Below are 20,220 nucleotides of genomic sequence, written 5' to 3'. Positions count from 1 at the left end.
TTTAACTTTTTCTTCAACCTATTCTTTGTCTCTTTAGCCTGGATACGTTGAAGACTATATACAGCGTGTGTTTTGTGCGGTCTACAACCTTCTATGCCAGCGTTCAATGAACCCATTAAGGTTGCCTAGGAAGTCTTTACTTTGTTACATAAGCTGTTAATGTTATATAAAATATTAGTAGGACCATATACAAATTGGTAAATTAAAAAATAAAACAATTCGAAACCAAATTCGTTTAATAAATACATATATTTCATAATGTGGGCTTAATTATGCAAAACAAAGAATAGAAATTAAATCTTTAATTTATATTATTAAATAATTTAATATCCATTCTTTTCATATTTTTTGTAAATTATGTGATCAAATGTAGGCCTATTATTTTTTAAACATAATAGTTAAAATTAAACATTTTTTTATTAGTAAAAATTAATAATTAAATACAATACACAATGAATTATGTAGGTCATAACAATAATAATAACAATAACGAAAGCCTTGCAGGCGTCAACGTTCCTATGCATGATACATGACTTAAGAAGTATATAGGCCCTATATATATATATAAATATATATACGCGTATATATATACGTATGTATATATATATATACGTACATATATATATACATATATATATATACACGTATATATATATATATATACATGTATATATACGTATACATGTATATATATGCATACGTCTATATATATATATATGTATATATATATATAAATAATATATATATAAATCTAAATAATAAATAAATACACATACTATATATATATATACATATATATACGTAAATAATATATATATATATAAATTTTGAAAGGCAAATGGGATAAACCCATAAAACAGCAAACGGCCACATAATGCAAAACTATTTAAAATTAAAACTGAACAGTAGAGAAAATCCGATCTGAATGACAAAATAAACTAAGTATCCACTGGAAGGAATCCCAATATCTGCAGACGGATCCGTTTCGGCCTTTCAGGCCTCATCAGTGCAGCTAGGGTATAGACCCAAACGAAACGTTCGACCAGCTTAAGTAGGGCCCAAACCAGTCCCACGACCACCAATGATTACAGAGCCAAACCAAGGCAATATATATACACAGCCCAGGTGTGAATGCAAATAGTGGAATACAAGCTATGTGGCTCGGTTCCAGTAGATACAGAGAATATTTTGTCACTCTTAACGCGTCCTACAAAATTCTTACGAGACAGCACTAGTCCGTGAATTTGTGAACAAGATCGGAGATCTAAAGATGCAATCTCTACCGTGCATCAGTGACGGCCCGCTGGATCTCAATATATATATATATATATATATATATATATATTATATTTGTGTGGAGGTTGAAAAATACAGGGGGAGTCTTTATGGCTCAAAATAGTAATATTTTTAGCAAATTTCTTTGAAAAAATTTCGTAGGCATAGGGCCTAGCTAGGTACACAGAATTTAATTTTACAGTAGTTCGGAACGATATCAGGAGTGGGGGTGGTGGCAGTGGCCTACTAGGACCACAGACAAAATAGAACAGAAGGAGTAACATCGAGCAAAGATCAAAGGTACAGACCTCCTCGCTGCGATCGTAATTATCTCACCGATACGTAACATACTTGACAACGAGATAAGGTGAAATCGGCAAACGCGCATGCGTCGATAGCTCTTACAATCATAACATAGCAACGTATCACGAGCGAGATTGTCGTGATTGAAATATCGATTTAGGTCTAGGCCTTAATTAGGCCTATAGGAACTGGAGGCAACAGGAAAAATAGAAAACCAATTAAATGGTGATGTTATAATTGGCATGTGTGTTTTGAAGAGAGTGTGCAAGTGTATTATTTTTAGCCTACAGGGCGAAATATATGCCATCTAAATCATTAATTATTAACTGATACGGGACTTACACAAAACCTAATAAAATCCACTGTTGTTTTGGCAAACTAATGGCAGCATAATAATGCCACATTCATTACGTGGCAACATAAAAATACCTAACAATGAAACACGAAATAATGGATACTGAGTCTGTAGCAGCAATAGCTTGCGCCTACTTGGTGTTCCATACAAATATATCTCGGCCGAACCTGTTCACGGCCGAACCGGTCCTACACCATTCTAAACCGACTTGACATAGGCCTATGCCAAACCTACTTGACCTAGGCCTATTCCAAACCATTTAACTACAATGTACTGCATTGTGAATGCGTCATCGGCGTTCCATACATATACACGCATTGGCGGCCGTTCTGGAGGGCGGCCGCTATAGGTAGTGGCCGATATGGGCCTAATTCTTGCAGGCTAGGTAGGCCTAGACCGGGAGTAGATCTAGAAATAGCCAAGGATCGACCTAGGAGGAGGCTACACGATCTTCTTGATCTTTGATATTTAATTTAAAAGGCCTAGGCCTAGCTATGTTAGTTTTAGTGAATACTAGGCCTTAGCTTACCACTGGTACCTGTCGTGATGGCGAATAATTCGTGATGGCCAGTACCAGAACACAATTAAGGCCCTAGGCAATATTAACATTCTCAAATTCATTAATAATAAAAGTTAGTAGGCCTAGTGTAGAGCCTGCCATATACATGTAGGCCAACAACTTGCTGATAGACTAGGGCCTGTACGCAGCCTAGTAGTTGACCGGCAAGTAAACTTTTGGAAGACGATGCTATTATTGGAGGGGTGAAGGGCTATTGCATCAACAATGACTCGTCACATAATGCAAAGCATGTCATTTTATTGGCAAAAGACCTGGAGACCAAATTTTTTAATGCTTTAAAGCAACTGCTGTATAGTTGTAAATGTTGGATAAAAACCAATGTTTTTTTTTAAGTGTATGTTAAAAGAATGAAAGTGGCAAAATTTAAAAAAATGAAGGAACTGTCATAAATTGTTGGATGGGCTTTATGTAAATAGTAGAAATTTAATTTGGTAATAAATACACAGGTGAGACTTGACGGTACCGTAAGTGTAATATTTGTTTGTATCCTGGATCATGCACAGATGAAATTTTAGTGAAGTGATGAATGTACATAATTTTGATCAGATAGTGAGTATGATGAATGGTGAGTTAATACTGTTAGGGTAATTGATTTACTTTTCAAATATTTAGAATAATGACAAGCAAAGAAGACAACTTCAAATCTCATTTGTAATTTGGACGTAAACTACAAATGATACTAAGCGTAGTCCTAGGCTTACACATGAGCGCGCTACAAAGGCCGAACGAACAGATTTTGGGCCACATTATGATCTTAATATCTCGACCGGACATGACCGGACACGGTTAATTCGTGTACCGAATGAAAGATACAGCTTTCTACTTTCGTCTGAACTAAATTTTATTAACCTGCGACAACCGGGACCCTTTACAAACATTATTTATTGACATCACTTTCGTTCTTACAATAAAAATAAGCCAATACTTAATATTTATACTTAATATTTTCTCTATGCTCGGCCTACAATTATATTTGAAGCTATCTTGGGTCCGATCGTTCACACCTGTAGGGCCCACCCGAAGTTTTCATTACGATGATCAAGAACGTATACTATCTAGGCACTAGTCTAGGCTTAGATTGCTGCCGTCACTCTGCTACGTATACTACTACCTCATAACAAAGAAAGCGACCCACGCGGTGCATTCTTAAATTTTACAAATGTATTAGACGATAACACGATATTATCCAGACCTTGATTTAAAAGGCGCGCGATCGCGCCGGCGCTCCTCCGCGCTCCTCAAAATGATGCGAGGAGAGCAGTCATAGCGCTCCTGAATTTTCCTAGGGAGCGACAAAAAATACAGTTTCATTACATCTGTGTGTGTGTGTGTACCATCCAAGATGGCTGCCATAGATTTAGCCAATCAAATTTCGCTAAGCACCATCGTTTGCAATTGCGCCCTCAATTTACTCAGAGGGTTCAGTACAGCTAGCTACCCGTATTTTCGAGCGTTGCGGTGTTTCGGTGTAATGTACACGATTTTAATTTTCATTCCTTGGTACTTTATTTTTGAATAAGATGCTGATCCACTTGGCCTTGTTTTAGCTACAATAGTTTAATAATTTGTTATTACCATTACTCATTATCATTAATGAAATAATAGTCAGTCAGAGGGCTTTAATGTAATAATATGTATACTAAGCCTGAAGGGGGCGCTTTACTACGACGGCCATCTTTGGATGGTACACATACATAACTCTGCATTGCTGCGCCATCTTGTCAGCACTCCAATTGTTTAATAGCTCTATGGACTACTCATACAACAGAAAAAAAATGTCGCATGGAGTTAGTGAAAAATGGAGATCTAAATAAAAAAAACGATGTATTTCAGCAAGTATTAAAACCTTTTTGTTTTATTTTAGGCCTTCAAAATACTATTGCCGTAAAACCAAAATAGTTTCATCCATGCCGACTTGCCGATCGGTTAGCGTGAGCCCTGAATGAACTCTGTATCGCGATGTAAAACAAAATGTCGGAAAACTTTTCTTTGACGCATGCGCATTCGCATAATGTCTACAAACACACGCACATACTACACACAATAAAAAACAAAAGAAATGTGAGGAGTGATTACAATAGTTCCTATTGCATTACATGCATAGGTACTAATAATTATTATTATTATTAATATTATTAACATTATTATTATTATTTTTATTATAATAATAATATTATTATTATTATTATTATTATTATTATTATTATTCCTATTAATATCAGGTCTATTATTATTATTATTATTTTATGTCAAACATCAAATCAAAACCATTAATTTACTGCAATAATTCATTATCCATCTTTATTGTGTATTATTAAAATGTTGTGAACAAATATATGTTAACTATTATAAACTTATTTTGAAAAATGAATTGTATTTTTTTCGTTTTCATAAACCACAAGCTGCATTACATTTCAATGTGACTAATTAAACCAACATTATTTGTTTAGTCAACTGACACTCAATTGTTATTAATAGAAATATTATTCAGAAATAAAGGCTATATATTAAAATAACATGAATATTAAAACAAATATTAGTATTCATGTCGATTATTTTATAAACAATAAAAATGACGAAATTATAAATAGCCTGCTTCCCTGATTTACACTTTTCTCCTTAACTCCAAGCAGAAGTGAGACATACTCTTGTTCTTCAGACAACGTTTGTGACAGAACATCTAAAACTCCGAAGTTGCTGAAAGTTTCCACAAACCCAGTTTATTATTACAGAAGCTACATTTTCCTTTACGAAAGAAAGCTGGGGTGTAATTGCCTGTAATATCGATGTCTCGAGAAAGGGAACGAATGATTGCTATGCTATGGTTGTTATTCGTTAAAGCATGCTTTGCATACAGGAACAATTTAATAGGCATCGCAGTTAAAATGTTTATTAGCATACCTATGATAAATACATAAATTTATTTTTTTTTAAATAATAATAAAGGAAATAAACAAATTAATAATAATCTACAATTATACACACATGCCAATTGTGGCTCCAAAAATTTGTCGGGGGTCTTATTTAAGGGGCCGACTAGGGACCTGGCACAACAATCCTGATAGGGTTTGCAGAGGGAGTATTTTAGAAGGATACAATGCTTATCCTTAATTTCATTTCATTTTATTTCTAATTTTAACTGATAACCATGCTTTCAAGTGTGTTTTTGTCCAGCTTTGTTGTCTTCCAATATTTTTCCTTTTAATTTGTACACAAATGAAGCTCCTTCCTTTCAAATACACAGTATGTACACAGGGATTTGGACTAGGCTTCGGAAAACTGAGTTTTGGTAAACTAGGATTTCATGATGGTTCGCAACATCCTGGTCCGAGTAATTTAAGAATCACTCGATTGCAGTAACGGAGCTGCTTCACGATCGTTGTGCATTAGAAATATTGGTTGTTGTAGACAAGAAAACGTCCCTGGACTACGAATTTGACTATTGTTGCACAACGTTGACAAATTTTGTATTATGTATTAAGTGTGAGTTTTAATATGCCATGAATTACTGCCTTTCTGAGCCGTAGGCCTAATCCATCGATTTTAATAGTACAGCAGAACCCCTATGAGGGGACACTTTCAGAAACAAAAAATTGCCCCTTAATTAATAACATTATGTGTGACCCTTGAATAGGGGTATCCCTATTTAAAAAATACTAACCGAAAATATTGAAATTGTCCCCATGGCAGTGATTGAAAACTGTGTTAAATTGATCATTTGGCAAACTCATTAAGTGTCCCCGTCAATTTAATAGGGATATCCCATATCTCTTCCATACTAGGTCGTAAATAGGTCGAAAATATTGAAATTGTCCCCATGGCAGTGACTGAAAACTTTGTTAAATTGGACATTTTGGGTTTCGGCAAACTGAGTTTCTACAAACTGGGATTTAATGATTTCAGTAAACAACTGGATTCGGCAAACTGGAGTTCAACAAACTGGTTGGATACCTTCTTGAATACTATTGCTATCGGCAAGAATGCATCCTTGTCACTAAAAGAGATTTTGTATTAGTTCCAGATCTTCGTAGCAGCTAAGAAAAGCAGACCCGAAAGTCGTCCTGCATGCAATGCATGCTTTATGGAATTACAACCAATACATAAATATCAACCGTTCCATTCTGGAAACATCGATATTGCAGTCGTTGCTACTGTATATCTTATTTTATGACAATCGGAGAGAGGGTCATTCTAGACACAAACACTGGCAAGTACCGAAAGTTGTTCAAATTAAGCGACATTAACTTTCACCAGAGAAGAATTCTTCCCTTATTGGATCTCGTGCTTCTCTAGTCAAAGGCAAAGTTTTGTTGACACGTTCTGCAACATTAAAGTTTTAGATGTTCTGTCACAAAAGGTGTCTGAGGAACTTGAAGACTGCGGCATGGAGTTAAGGGGAAAAGTGTAAATCAAGCAAGATGTGAAATGTTCAATAGAGGCAACAAGATCAGACATATCAATGCTACCACCATGTTTGCAAGCAGACCCTTGAGCACTTGAGCAAATTTAATCGCTAAAGAAAGGAACTTAAGCAGACGTATAAATGATTTGGTCAATAAAAATAGTATTCACAACAGATGGAATGATCAACTGAAGCAAAAAATGACTGAGACAGTGATGCCCATGGACTTCCAAGAACTTTTTTTTTATAATAAAGACGAAGACTTTCAGATTGCAGTGGTATTAGCAATACATGAAGATTACACAGTAAAGGACAATTATGTAATAAATGAATTAATGCCTTTATACATGAAGATTATGGTAGTTATTTGTGTGGTCCTCTGGAATACCTTGTGTAGTACACAAAAATAATGAAAAACTGTATATTTGTAAGGAAACTGGAATTTTTTTAGGATTCTGGTGATATTTTCCATTTTTCAAAACAGAATTTTTACTTACATTTCCAAAAGTGAGTTAGCTTACCACCCTAAAATATGTTAGTTTGGGTTTAAAAAGTCAACAGCAGTTATTACATTCATGTTTTGTAAATTACACAAATTTATTTAGGGTATTGAAGCTGCTGTTAAGTTTTTCTTTATTTTGGCGGCCATTTTAAAAAGCGCCCTCAATTTCCTCTCGCAATCTTCACATTAATAACTTTAGCTAATTATACTTTACTCCTATCATTTACATATTCAAAAGTTTGTCAAACCTACCTCTTCTGTGCTTATTTTACCCATATACATGTAGTTTATTGGATTTTGGCGGCCATTTTGAAAACACGCCCTCACACGAAAGTTCTCAGGTTACGCCCCTTTTACCTCACACATTCTGATTCCCCATAAAAAACTGGTCTAGAAAAACCATATGAGAATTTCTACCTCTTTTAATTATAGCCTGGTCTATATCTACCGGTATTCAAAATCAAAATAAATGACTTAAAATGACTTACATCTTGGATGGATCCTTTTCAAGGCCATGTCGCTCTCCACTATCCATGCTCAATGTTCCAGCACCACCACCAAATCCAACCCCCTTGGGACCATACTTTTTACCATGGCAGTTCTTGCAATAGAGCGATTTTTCATGCTCAGTTACAGTGGTCGAATCTAGCCTCTTGTTGCATAGTACTGCAAATTGCAAACATATGTTAGACTAACAATAACACTACATGCTAATATTATTATGGTAACGGAAAAAAAAGCTTTGGCGGCATGGTTTGAACATTGGGTGGGCCTGTCACAAGGAACCAGGCTGGTGCCAGGGGTCCCCAAGGACCACCAGTCGGGGTCTAGTGTCATGCTTAGTGATTTTTTGTTTTTTAATGTACCGTAAAAGCTTGAATAAGATGTAGGACCTATGATAGGCCTACTGCAGTACTGGAATACGTGAGATAGGTAACATGGGAACGGGTGTCATAGGAGCACCATGCTAATATTTTTTTTATAAGCGCCGCTCTCGATTAAGCGCAGTACTGAAGCCTCTAAAAATTTTATAAGCGCTGTGGCTTATTCGAGAACTTACGGTAATATTTCGAAATACCTTCCAACCACAATTAATTAACAATTTTCAAACTTTTTCTCCAAAAATTATTGGTGGGGCCTACTGAAGGGTTGGCCCTGTGCCGCCAGGAGAGAAGGTATAAGAATAAGGTATACAAAATGTACGATTGAAGTCACTATCACACAAAATCACAGTAGAGTACTTAAAAGGCATTAAATAATTTTCAAAAATAACAATAATAAATATAATGATGATTAATAATAATAAATGATAACAATAATGATAATAATAGTAATAAATTTGAAGGAATCAAATGCAAGTGTAAAATGAGTTCTGATACCAGAGATACAAGAAAAATATGCATTATTTTTATGTTGCCCTTAACTTATTCGAGAGCGGCGCATATTCGACCATTTAGGGTAGTCATCATAGACATTGATATGCTCTGTCCCTATTTTTATTTAGCACCCCTGTTTCAAAATTCTAGATATGCTACCGGTGCCTATAAAAAACATTTGTTACTTGAAACAAAGTCAGAAAAAATTACCCTTCACAGTGCATAACAGTGAGGTTTTCGAGGCATGAATGGAAGGTTGGCCGCAAAAACTTACCCAAGCAGCAGCTTTACAGGCCCGTAGGCAGGATTTTCGATGGGGAGGTGCGTTTTGCAACCAAAGTGGACCTTACGATGAATTAATTAACGATAATTTTGTGCTGTACTTTTTGCGAAACCCGTATTGATGCTTATAAAATATATTAACTTTTTCAAGGAAATTAGTTAGACGATCATTAAAAAAATTTTCAAGAGCTTTGGATAATACCGGTAATATAGAAATCGGGCGGTAGTTCCCTATGTTATCCTTTGGGCCTTTTTTAAATACTGGAACTACATGCAATCTTTGGGGCGTTTAGGAACTTTAAATTTGTAAATGAAAGGTTACAAAAACATAACATAATGGTATTGAGATATAGGGTGCTGCAACACAGTAATTTAGCTGGTACATTGTCTGAGCCAGTTGCTTTACCCTTATCCAAATTAGAGATCATATTAATAATTTCATACATTGTCATTTCTTTTAACGGAAATTTTGTTTGGTAGATCATATATTGTGATGTTACACCCAAGTAGCTCATTTATGGTAGACCATGTTTTAGTAGAGTTGTTTTTATTTTTTGTAAATAGTTTAGAAAAGTAGTTCTTTTTTGCTAATCGTATAATTAGTGTTAACATATTTCTATATTTTTTATATTGTGTAAATTTTGCAGGCTCAAAATTTGATTTAACAACTTTAGAGTATAATTTATGTTTTTTAATAATTGATTTTTTTTTATTGCTTTACTAATCCATGGTTTCTTTTTTATAAAACCTTTTAAAGAGCGTTGAACAAGGGGCGCATGTGAATTACAAATAATAATAAAAGTTGAACAGAAATAATCGTAAGCTACATCAACATCAGACGTAGAATATACATTTTCCCATGAAATATTTGATAAATCATGTAAAAACAATTCATGGTTAAAATGACTGTAGTCTCGAAATGAAACACACTTATTTTTCGTACTGATGCTGATGTGTTCAAAAATAGCAAACGTTGGAAGATGGTCCGAAATTTCACAAATTATAGTACCGTGATGGACAGAAGCGTTATGAATATTAGTGTAAATATGATCTAGTAATGTCTCGGAATGCCCAATGTAACTTGTTGGAGTGGTGATTAGTTGATTAATATTAAGGCATGATAGATTTGACAGAAATGAATCGCATTCAGTACTTAATGTTTCTAAAAGATTAAAATTAAAATCACCAATCAGGATACAACGTTTTTTTCTCTTATACACATCTGATGTGTATAAGAGACAGACTTATAGCTCAGTACAAATTAATGTACTCATGGTAATAATAATAATCGCACATAACAAAAACTAACAAGTTTGTACATACTCTGTCTCTTATACACATCTAGATGTGTATAAGAGACAGTTATAGTACCGTGATGGACATAAGCGTTATGAATATTAGTGTAAATATGATCTAGTAATGTCTCAGAATGCCCAGTGTACCTTGTTGGAGTGGTGATTAGTTGAGTAATATTAAGGCATGCTAGATTTGACATAAATGAATCGCATTCAGTACTTAATGTTTCTAAAAGATTAAAATTAAAATCACCAATCAGGATACAACGTTTTTTATCAATATTTATCGAGCACAATATATCAGGAAGACTATTATAAAACTCAGAGAGATTAGAATTATATTAATAAAATGATCTTTTTTATCTGACACATCCAACCAAAGAGACTCAGAATTAATCACAGTGTGATCAATAATTGTGTAATTTAATGAAGAGTGAATATAAGCAGCAACCCCGCCACTCCTATCGGATTCACGACGGTTATATTCAAACGAATATCCATTCAGTTCAAATAAACTGGGATTTTCCACTTGCCAAATTTCAGATAAACCAATGATTTTAAAATTACCTAATGAGTCAAGTACTGTATTGAATTCCTCAAAATTGTTATTAATAGATCAATACTAGCGTGGAAAACTGAAAGTGAATTTGGGAGAATTGAACTGAAACCGTCGCTAAATTCGGCAGGAGTGACGGTGATGCTCTTGTCAAAATCAGAATGTATCATGTCATCTTCCCTTAAGTTTGAATTATTATTATATTAAGTTTTAAGCAAACAAAACTTGTTTTTTTATGTCTTAAATAAATTAAAATAAAATATACAAACAAATAAGCAAATGCATATACATAGGCCTACGTTTTATCATAATTGGCATGCCAGTAACTATAGTTTACTCCGCCATAGTAAATACATATGAACAGTTTTCATATCAAAGTTATTATATACATGATACGATGAATGTGAGTCCCTTATTTATACAGCTGATCGTTAATGTAGAGGTTCCCATTACGGAATAGGGGCCTCTTTCCTTCTTTGTATGCCTTAGCAATAACATCCCTTAAGCCCCGTTTTTTCACCAAGTCCGCTTCAGGAAGATCCTCGGTTACAAAAATATTACTGTTTTTAAGTAACGTCTTCACTTTAATGTACACCTGGAATCGCTGGGGTCGGTAAAGGAATTTTGCAAATATGACGAGGCTTCTCGTTGGGTGCTCGGGGTTTTCCTATACGATGGGCATTTTCTATATCTATACCAGGCATTTTTAATTCATTGGCAATAAGATCCTTAATTTTCTTTATAGCATCTTCATTAGATTCCTCCTGTAGGCCTCCAAATCTCAAATTAAAACTTCTAGAATATCGTTCGATTTTGTTGATTTGAGTTTCTAGTGCCTCGATGATGGACTTGTCGTTTAAAACGTTCGTTGATACAGCTTTGAGCTCGATGGAATAATCGGCTACTTTCTTTTCAAGATTGGTTATCGACTCACTCGAATATTGTAGCGATGCTTCTATATCAACTTGTTCAGCTTCTATAACATCGATACGCCCAAGTATAATGTGCTGATTGCTTAGTACCGAGTCGATCTTAGTCGAAAGCTTCAGAATCTCTCGCCTCAGCGTTTCCGTGTTGGATTGGTCGGCCGTTCCCGATGGCTCAGGCGATACAGGCTCAGGCTAGGCCTTAAGTCTGCAGCAGCTGATTTCTCCCATTTTTTTACCCATATTGGCCTGTTTGGTCGTCAGCTTTTCAGTATATTATTATAAGTAATAAGAATTACTTACGATTTTTGCAAAATGATCACCGATTACTGTTAATTTTGGAATTATCTATGATTTCCGACGGAGCTACTGACGAAATCGTTGTTCACTCATGCGCCCTCATCGCATCGCGATAATTAGGAACGATTTTAGTGAGATAATAGGTTTTAAAAAGTGGACTTTTTGAAATTTGCTGGTCCAGGGGCAGAGGCCTGGAGGGGGTTTGTGAGAAAAGCGACAAAGTAGCATTTTGAGGGTCTTACATAATAAATATCTCAAACACATAATTTATGAATATTTCATTTAAATTTTCATTAATTTGAGTGTTTTTAGGACCTGAAAAAGTAACGTTATTATGTCCTGTACATCTGCAGGCCTGTAGATAACATTCTTCATATTATATAGATAAATCTGCAATCACCGGAGACGATCAATTTCTTTAAAATTTCATACCACATTATTACAAATCAATGGTTAGATAAGCTGGCAAATATATAATGCAATGCATGCTATAGCATTTTGTGATAATAAGAAAGATTTTGTGAAATCATAGGTTTTAAAAAGTGGACCTTTTGGAATTTGGGGGGGGGTGCATCTGCACCCTCTGCACCCCCCCCCCCTGCCTACGGGTCTGCTTTACCTTCATCTTCATCGTCTTGACTTCCCACCATCATCATGTTGATTATCACGGAACTGTCGGCAGTCCTCCACAGCTAATTGTTGGGCATAATTAAGTTTTAATTTCATTTGAATTTCAATTTCTTCTTTTTTTTCTCTTTTCCTTTCTTTTCTTCTTCCCTTCTTATTTTTTGATAAATTTGAAAAAGAAAAGGGAACCAGGTGGATTTGAGATCTTCATGTTCCTTATTCCACTCTCTCACTGTAAGAGGAAAGAAGGTCAAAAAACACTAGTCAGTTCTGTAGGCTGTAGATGAAAATTGGCTTGGATGCGAGCCCCTCAGTGATCTTAGAGGTCGTTTCTTGGGGGAAAATGCAGAGTTATTGATGACCCGTTGGTTGCTATAATTGGAGAAGAGCCTGTGTCTAGCTTCCTTTCTTTTCCTTCTCTGCAACATGTTCCAGTTCAATTCTTCCATCATGTTGACAATTGAGGTTCTACAAAATCTTCTGGTGACCCATCTGGCTGCACGTCATTGGACCTTTTCAAGACTAGTATGTTGTTTTGGGTGTGGGGATTCCATACTGAGCAAATATATATACTCCATTCTGGGTCCAACTAGAGCCTTGTAGGCTGCTTCTTTCACCTTCTTCAAGCCAATTTTAAGATTCCTTCTTAAAAACCCAAGGTAGACGGGCAGATTTAGATGAAAAATAGGCATTGAGTCAAACAAATTGCAACAGTTTGTTTTATTGCTGATTCTGGTTCATAAGGCTATACTAAATGACATATTTAAAATGGGACGCGAGTTTGAACCCAGAAGTCACCTAATTTGCATAAATATGCAAATTAGCTTCCGCTATTAAAGGAAAATAGAGTATTCGCAATATTTCTGCATCTAAACATTCAATCATGACAAGGAAAGTGTTCATAAATATGTTTTAAGGGTTAGGGAATATTATTAGCATATTTGTGAATTATCCTATGCATATAATTATGTTAAATATGCAAATTAGCAGTTATTATTACAAGAAAATTGATTTTAGGCAGCTTTTTGTGTCTTGAGCATTTGTATATGACAAATAAAGTGTCCAAAGCCATGTTTTCAGGGTTATTAAATACAGTATGTTTAGCATATCTGTGAATTAATTATATGCACAAGAGGCCCATATGGCCATGTTGAATATGCAAATTAGTTTCGGCCATTAAAGAAAAATCGATTATTCTCAAAAATTCTACATCTAAGTATTCAATCATGTCAAGCAAAGTGTCCATACCCATGTTTTAAGGGTCAAGAAATATTTTTACCATATTTTTGAATTAATTATATGCATATAATTATGTTAGATATGCAAATTAGCTGCCGCCAATAGACCAAAATTGATTTACTGTAGTAACTTTTTATCTAAGCATTCAATCATGACAATTAAAGTGTTTATATAATATAATTATATAAAAGAAAATAAATAATAAAATAATAATAAAATCAATAATAATAATAATAATATAAAAGAAAATAAATAAATAAATAATAAAATAATAATAAAAACAATAACAATAACAATAACAATAACAATAATAATAATAATAATAATAATAATAATAATAATAACAACCAGAACACTGCGGGTGTGTACGTTCCTTTGTAGGTAAACAGGTCCTAGAGGGTTTGGTGGTCTTTTATTGGTTTATAATGGAGGATTGTAAATATCTATATCTATTGATGTAATGGCAGGGCTGTTGAGAGTGGCCACGTGTCTCAGGTAGGCCCACCTGTCTGGACTTAATGGGAGGGGATCTGGGGCTGCCTAGGGCATAGGTGGCATCGAGGGGCAGACCACTGGTGGGGGGGGGTTGGAGCGAAGCAGTCTTCTGGAAGCTACGTCATTTAGTGGATTAGAGGACATAATGGACTGTGAAGTGGCAAATATTTCAGGAGTTCATGGAAAATAAATTATAGAAACATGAATAGTAACAGTAGGTATCCCAATAAGAATTTTATACCAGGCATAAAAAAACACAGTTAATCATAGAGCTGTAAAAAGTAATTTTTTTTTTGTAATATTTTTTTGCTCGAGCAAGGTCTAGTTTTGCTCAAATAACACTGGCCTAGTTTTAATGTATTTCTTGCTCCGACGTTCGTTCTGACTAGTAGAATTTACCGGTAAAACCGGAAAAACTTCTCATATTTCTTTCTTCATCCAAGGTCAGACACAAGTTTTTTTAGCAATATTTTAGTTGTTACTGTTTAAATAATCTAGCATTTGTAGCTTCATTGGGAGCTTCAAGTTGTTATAGGATACGATCTATGTAATAACCTAGCTGGCAACCTCCTTAGTTGCTTAGCTACTGCGCGGACAGTACGATGGATATTAAAACATCTATTGTTTACCACTCTGAAGTCTGTGACGGGTAAACAGTGTAAACATATTCTAAAGCAGTTACGTCTTTCAGAAGAAGACATGGCCAATCATACAGCCATATTAGACAAACTTCAAGAACATTTCTCTCCATGATGCAGAAATGTACTATATGACCGATACTTGTTTCATGATGCCAAACAAGAAGAAAGGGAGACAATAGAACGGTATGTTATTAGGTTGCGGCAACTGGCTGAAAAATGCAAATATGGTGAAGTTGAAAGCAAAATGATAAGAGATAGGCTTGTTCTCGGAGCCAAAGATAAAGCTGCAAGAACACGATTATTTCGAGAAAAAGAATGTGATCTTAAAAAGGCAATAGAGACTTTAAGAATAAGTGAAACTACAACTCAGCAAATACGCAAAATAAGTGGAGACCAAGAGGTACATACACTAAAGCAAAAGTCAAAGTACAAAGGTCAACGTACAGGAGCAAGAAAATGGGAATCTAAATAAGAAGCCATCGGTCTTCAGTGCAAATACTGTGGTAGGAAGCATCCAATGGGCCATAATTCATGCCTAGCCTATGGAAAAACCTGTTCCTTATGTTCCAAAAAGAAATCACTTCGCATCAAAATGCATACAAAAGAAGAAGGTACATGCATTACAAGATAAGGATAGCGATTCATCCGACTATGAAGATTTAAATTTGGTTGAAATACACACACTGGGTCAAGAATCATGCAAGTTATTTGCTACAATGATGTTAGGAAAGAAACGTGAAGCAGTAAAATTTCAACTGGACCCATGTGCAACTTGTAATGTCATTAACCAACAAAATATGCCAGAGGAAAGCATAATCATGAAAACATCTAAAGTGTTGACAATGTACAACAACACAAGTCTTAAACCTGTTAGACAATGCAAAGTCAAAATGGTCAATCCAAAGAATGGAAAAAAATACAAAGCTGATTTTGTAGTTGTGAATGAGAAAGTTAGTGGACCTATTGGGTTGTAGAGCAATACAACAAATGAACTTGCTATCCATAAAAGCTGAAAATGTTATGGAAGTGACAGAGTAGATAGTTGAAAACAGAGGTATATCAGCACTTAACAACAATTTCCAGATGTGTTTACAAGTTTAGGCAAGCTGGAAGGAAAATATGAGATAGAAGTCGATCCACAAGCAAAACCAGTCGTACATGCACCACGAAAAGTACCTGTAGCAGTAAAAGATAAGCTAAAACGTGAATTAGACCGATTAGAGCATGAAGGTATAATTACCAAAGTAACAACAGCTACACCTTGGGTGAACAGTGTAGTGGTGAACGACAAGCCAAATAAGACAAGAATATGTTTAGATCCACGAGATCTAAATGCTGCAATTCAACGCAGACATTATCTAATGACAACAATTGACGAGATATTATGGATTCTGGTATGTTAAACTGACTGAGCAAAGCTCAGACCTCACAACATTTAATACTCCTTATGGTAGCTACAGATACAAACGTATGCCATTTGGAATGGCAAGTGCTCCAGAAGAGCATCAGCGAAGACAAGAAGCAGCACTCGAAAATTTATCTGGAGTAAAGACAGTTGCTGATGACATCCTAGTATACGGAAAAGGCGACACAGTAGAAGATGCAATAGGAGACCACAATAATAATCTCAGGGCTGTCCTAAAATGATGCCAAATGAAATGACTTAAATTAAACAAACAGAAAGCCAAACTAGGACTAAGAGAAGTACGATTCATTGGACATGTGATATCTGACCAAGGTCTCAAACCAGATAAAGATAAAATACAAGCAGTGTTGCAGATGGAGAAACCAGTGAATGTTATTGCCGTCAAGCGAATTATAGGCTTTGTCAACTACCTAAGTAGATTCATGCCCCAGCTCAGTGAAATGTGCCAGCCGTTGAGAGAACTAACGATGAAAGGAGTGGAATATAACTGGTCAGAGAGACATGACAAGGCATTTGCAAGCATAAAGCAAGCAGCAACAGAGCATCCAGTCCTCAAATATTATGATAAAAATAAACCGTTAGTACTGCAAGCTGACACATCAGAAACTGGACTAGGAGCTACGATCATGCAAGATGGGCAACCAATAGCGTATGCTACTTATGCGACTCCAGAAGTATGATACAGAGATTAATTATCTTCCTGGAAAACATATGTACCTTGCAGATACATTAAGCAGGGCATGTATTTCTGAAAATTCATTGGCAGACCAAACGGAAAGCATCAATGTAATACAGAGCTTTCATGTAGCAGAACCACGACTTGATGAAATACGCACCTATACAAAGAAGGATGCTAATTTGCAAGTTCTAAAAGCCATCATAATTGATGGATGGCCTGAGCACAAGAAAAATGTAGATCCGGCTGCAGCGCCATATTTTGACTACAGAGATGAGCTAAGTGTGCATGATGACATTTTTTGCAGAGGAGAAAGAGTCATAATACCAGCAGAATTACGAAAAGACATAATGCAACGAATACACAGCTCACATCTTGGAGTGGATGGATGTATTCGGAGAGCAAGAGAGTGTGTATACTGGCCACAAATGAGTTCAGAAGTGATGTCTGTCGTACATTCGAACGGAAACAACCAAAAGAAACTCTACAGTCACAAGAAATTCCAGACAGACCGTGGGCTAAGATTGGAACTGATATGTTTACAATTCATAACAGAGATTACTTGATTATAGTGGATTATCACTCAGGATTCTGGGACTACCTAGATGATACATCGGCGGAAACAGTCATAAAGAAAATGAAAGCACAATTCGGCAGATATGGAATTCCAGATAGAGTAATCTCAGATTCAGCAGCTCAGTACACAGGTAGTGAGTTTAGCAAATTTGCAAAGAAATGGGGATCCATCCACAACACGTCATCTCCATATTACCAACAATCAAATGGCAAGGCAGAAGCAGCGGTCAAGGTAGAAAATTCGCAAGGCCAAAGCAGCTAAATCAGATCCATATCTTGCTATCCGAGATTACAGGAACACACCTACACCAGGTATGGATACAAGCTCAACACAAAGAATGATGCAGCGCAGAACAAAAACACGACTGTTGACTACTGCAAATTTACAACAACAACAAGCCAAACAGTACAACAAAGGTGCTCGTGACTTACCAGAACTTCAAAAAGGAGAAGTTGTACGTATTCAACCATATCCACACAAAAGAGAATGGCAGAAAGTAGTTGTTAACAAGAACGTGGCAAAGCGATCATATGAAGTCATGTCACCACCGAAATGGGGAAAACATTTCGACGGAATAGAAAACATTTAAAGAGGATCAAAGAAAGATTCACACCACACAATCCAGGCTACATTGAAGCAGAAGACCAATGGAAGTTACAAATTGAAACCAATGACAACGATACCTCGACACAAAAACAAATGGACAAGCTACCAAAAAGATCGACATCAGCAGCAGAAAATCAGAAAATTTGTGGTAGAGAAGTCAAACGTCCTGCATATTTCAGAGACTTTGTCACAAAATGAACTATATAATAGTAACAGTAACAAATGAACATTTTAAAGACATACTTATAATTAATGCCATGATTTATTCACCAAACATTGAGGAAATTTCATAATAGACAAGGAAGAAAACTCAGAAAATTCATTGTTTGTTCAATTATGCAATGCAACTTGTTAAAAAAAATAACAAAACAAAAACAAACAAATTTGTTAATTTAACACTTTAAAAATGTTGCAGTTTAGTGATATCACTGATTTAATATTGAAGCAACTTATAGTTATAATTAATGTTCTTTTGCTGCAACTGCGCAGACAGTACGATGGATATTAAAACATCTATTGTACCACATATGCGTAGTATAATTGTATTCATTCATGCTATACGAGAGTGAATAACCACAAACACAAGTGATTTCTTCACCGTGATAACATTCTTCACATGTCCGCCTCTAGACGACGCCATGTTGTTGTTGACTGTAGAACAACACGTAAAGTTGTTACAAAACTAATTTATAAGTAGGTATAAAATTACTTTTGGGTAATTCCATGTCAAATCAACCAAAAAAAAACCTCAATCTCTCGGATTTTGTTCAAATTTTTGTATGTTGTTGAGGCCCATGAGAAACGATCAGAAATGAAAAAATTTTTCTCTAGGCCTCCTAATTAGCGAGATATCTGCTAACGAACTTTTGGCTAATTAGCGATACCTGTCTCTTATACACATCTTACACTAAAGCAAAAGTCAAAGTACAAAGGTCAACGTACAGGAGCAAGAAAATGGGAATCTAAATCAGAAGCCATCAGGCTTCAGTGCAAATACTGTGGTTGGAAGCATCCAAGGGGCCATAATTCATGCCCAGCCTATGGAAAAACCTGTTCCTTATGTTCCAAAAGAGATCACTTTGCATCACAATGCATGCAAAAGAAGAAGAAGGTACATGCATTACAGGATAAGGATAGCGATTCATCCGACTATGAAGATTTAAATTTGGTTGAAATACACACACTGGGTCAAGAATCATGCAAGTTATTTGCTACAATGATGTTAGGAAAGAAACGTGAAGCAGTAAAATTTCAACTGGACCCATGTGCACCTTGTAATGTCATTAACCAACAAAATATGCCAGAGGAAAGCATAATCATGAAAACATCTAAAGTGTTGACAATGTACAACAACACAAGTCTTAAACCTGTTAGACAATGCAAAGTCAAAATGGTCAATCCAAAGAATGGAAAAAAATACAAAGCTGATTTTGTAGTTGTGAATGAGAAAGTTAGTGGACCTATTGGGTTGTAGAGCAATACAACAAATGAACTTGCTATCCATAAAAGCTGAAAATGTTATGGAAGTGACAGAGTAGATAGTTGAAAACAGAGGTATATCAGCACTTAACAACAATTTCCAGATGTGTTTACAAGTTTAGGCAAGCTGGAAGGAAAATATGAGATAGAAGTCGATCCACAAGCAAAACCAGTCGTACATGCACCACGAAAAGTACCTGTAGCAGTAAAAGATAAGCTAAAACGTGAATTAGACCGATTAGAGCATGAAGGTATAATTACCAAAGTAACAACAGCTACACCTTGGGTGAACAGTGTAGTGG

General features: G+C 35.4%; 1 protein-coding gene across 1 annotated transcript in view; it reads right to left on the bottom strand.

Moving 5' to 3' along the window:
• The window catches only part of LOC117120204 (cysteine and glycine-rich protein 1-like), a 43,263-nt gene that overhangs the window by 12,101 nt on the left and 10,942 nt on the right, over positions 1-20,220 (bottom strand). The window contains exon 2 of the mRNA XM_033265219.1: positions 7,906-8,083. Within this exon, the coding sequence (XP_033121110.1) occupies positions 7,906-8,083 (178 nt within the window). The remainder of the gene's footprint in view (positions 1-7,905; positions 8,084-20,220) is intronic.

Source organism: Anneissia japonica, unplaced genomic scaffold (genome assembly GCF_011630105.1).
Source record: "Anneissia japonica isolate Jap-2015-1 unplaced genomic scaffold, ASM1163010v1 scaffold285029_len54657_cov198, whole genome shotgun sequence".
In the NCBI taxonomy this organism is placed as follows: Eukaryota; Metazoa; Echinodermata; class Crinoidea; order Comatulida; family Comatulidae; genus Anneissia; species Anneissia japonica.
Note: the sequence above shows the minus strand (reverse complement) of the source record. Positions and strands in the feature narration are given on the sequence as shown.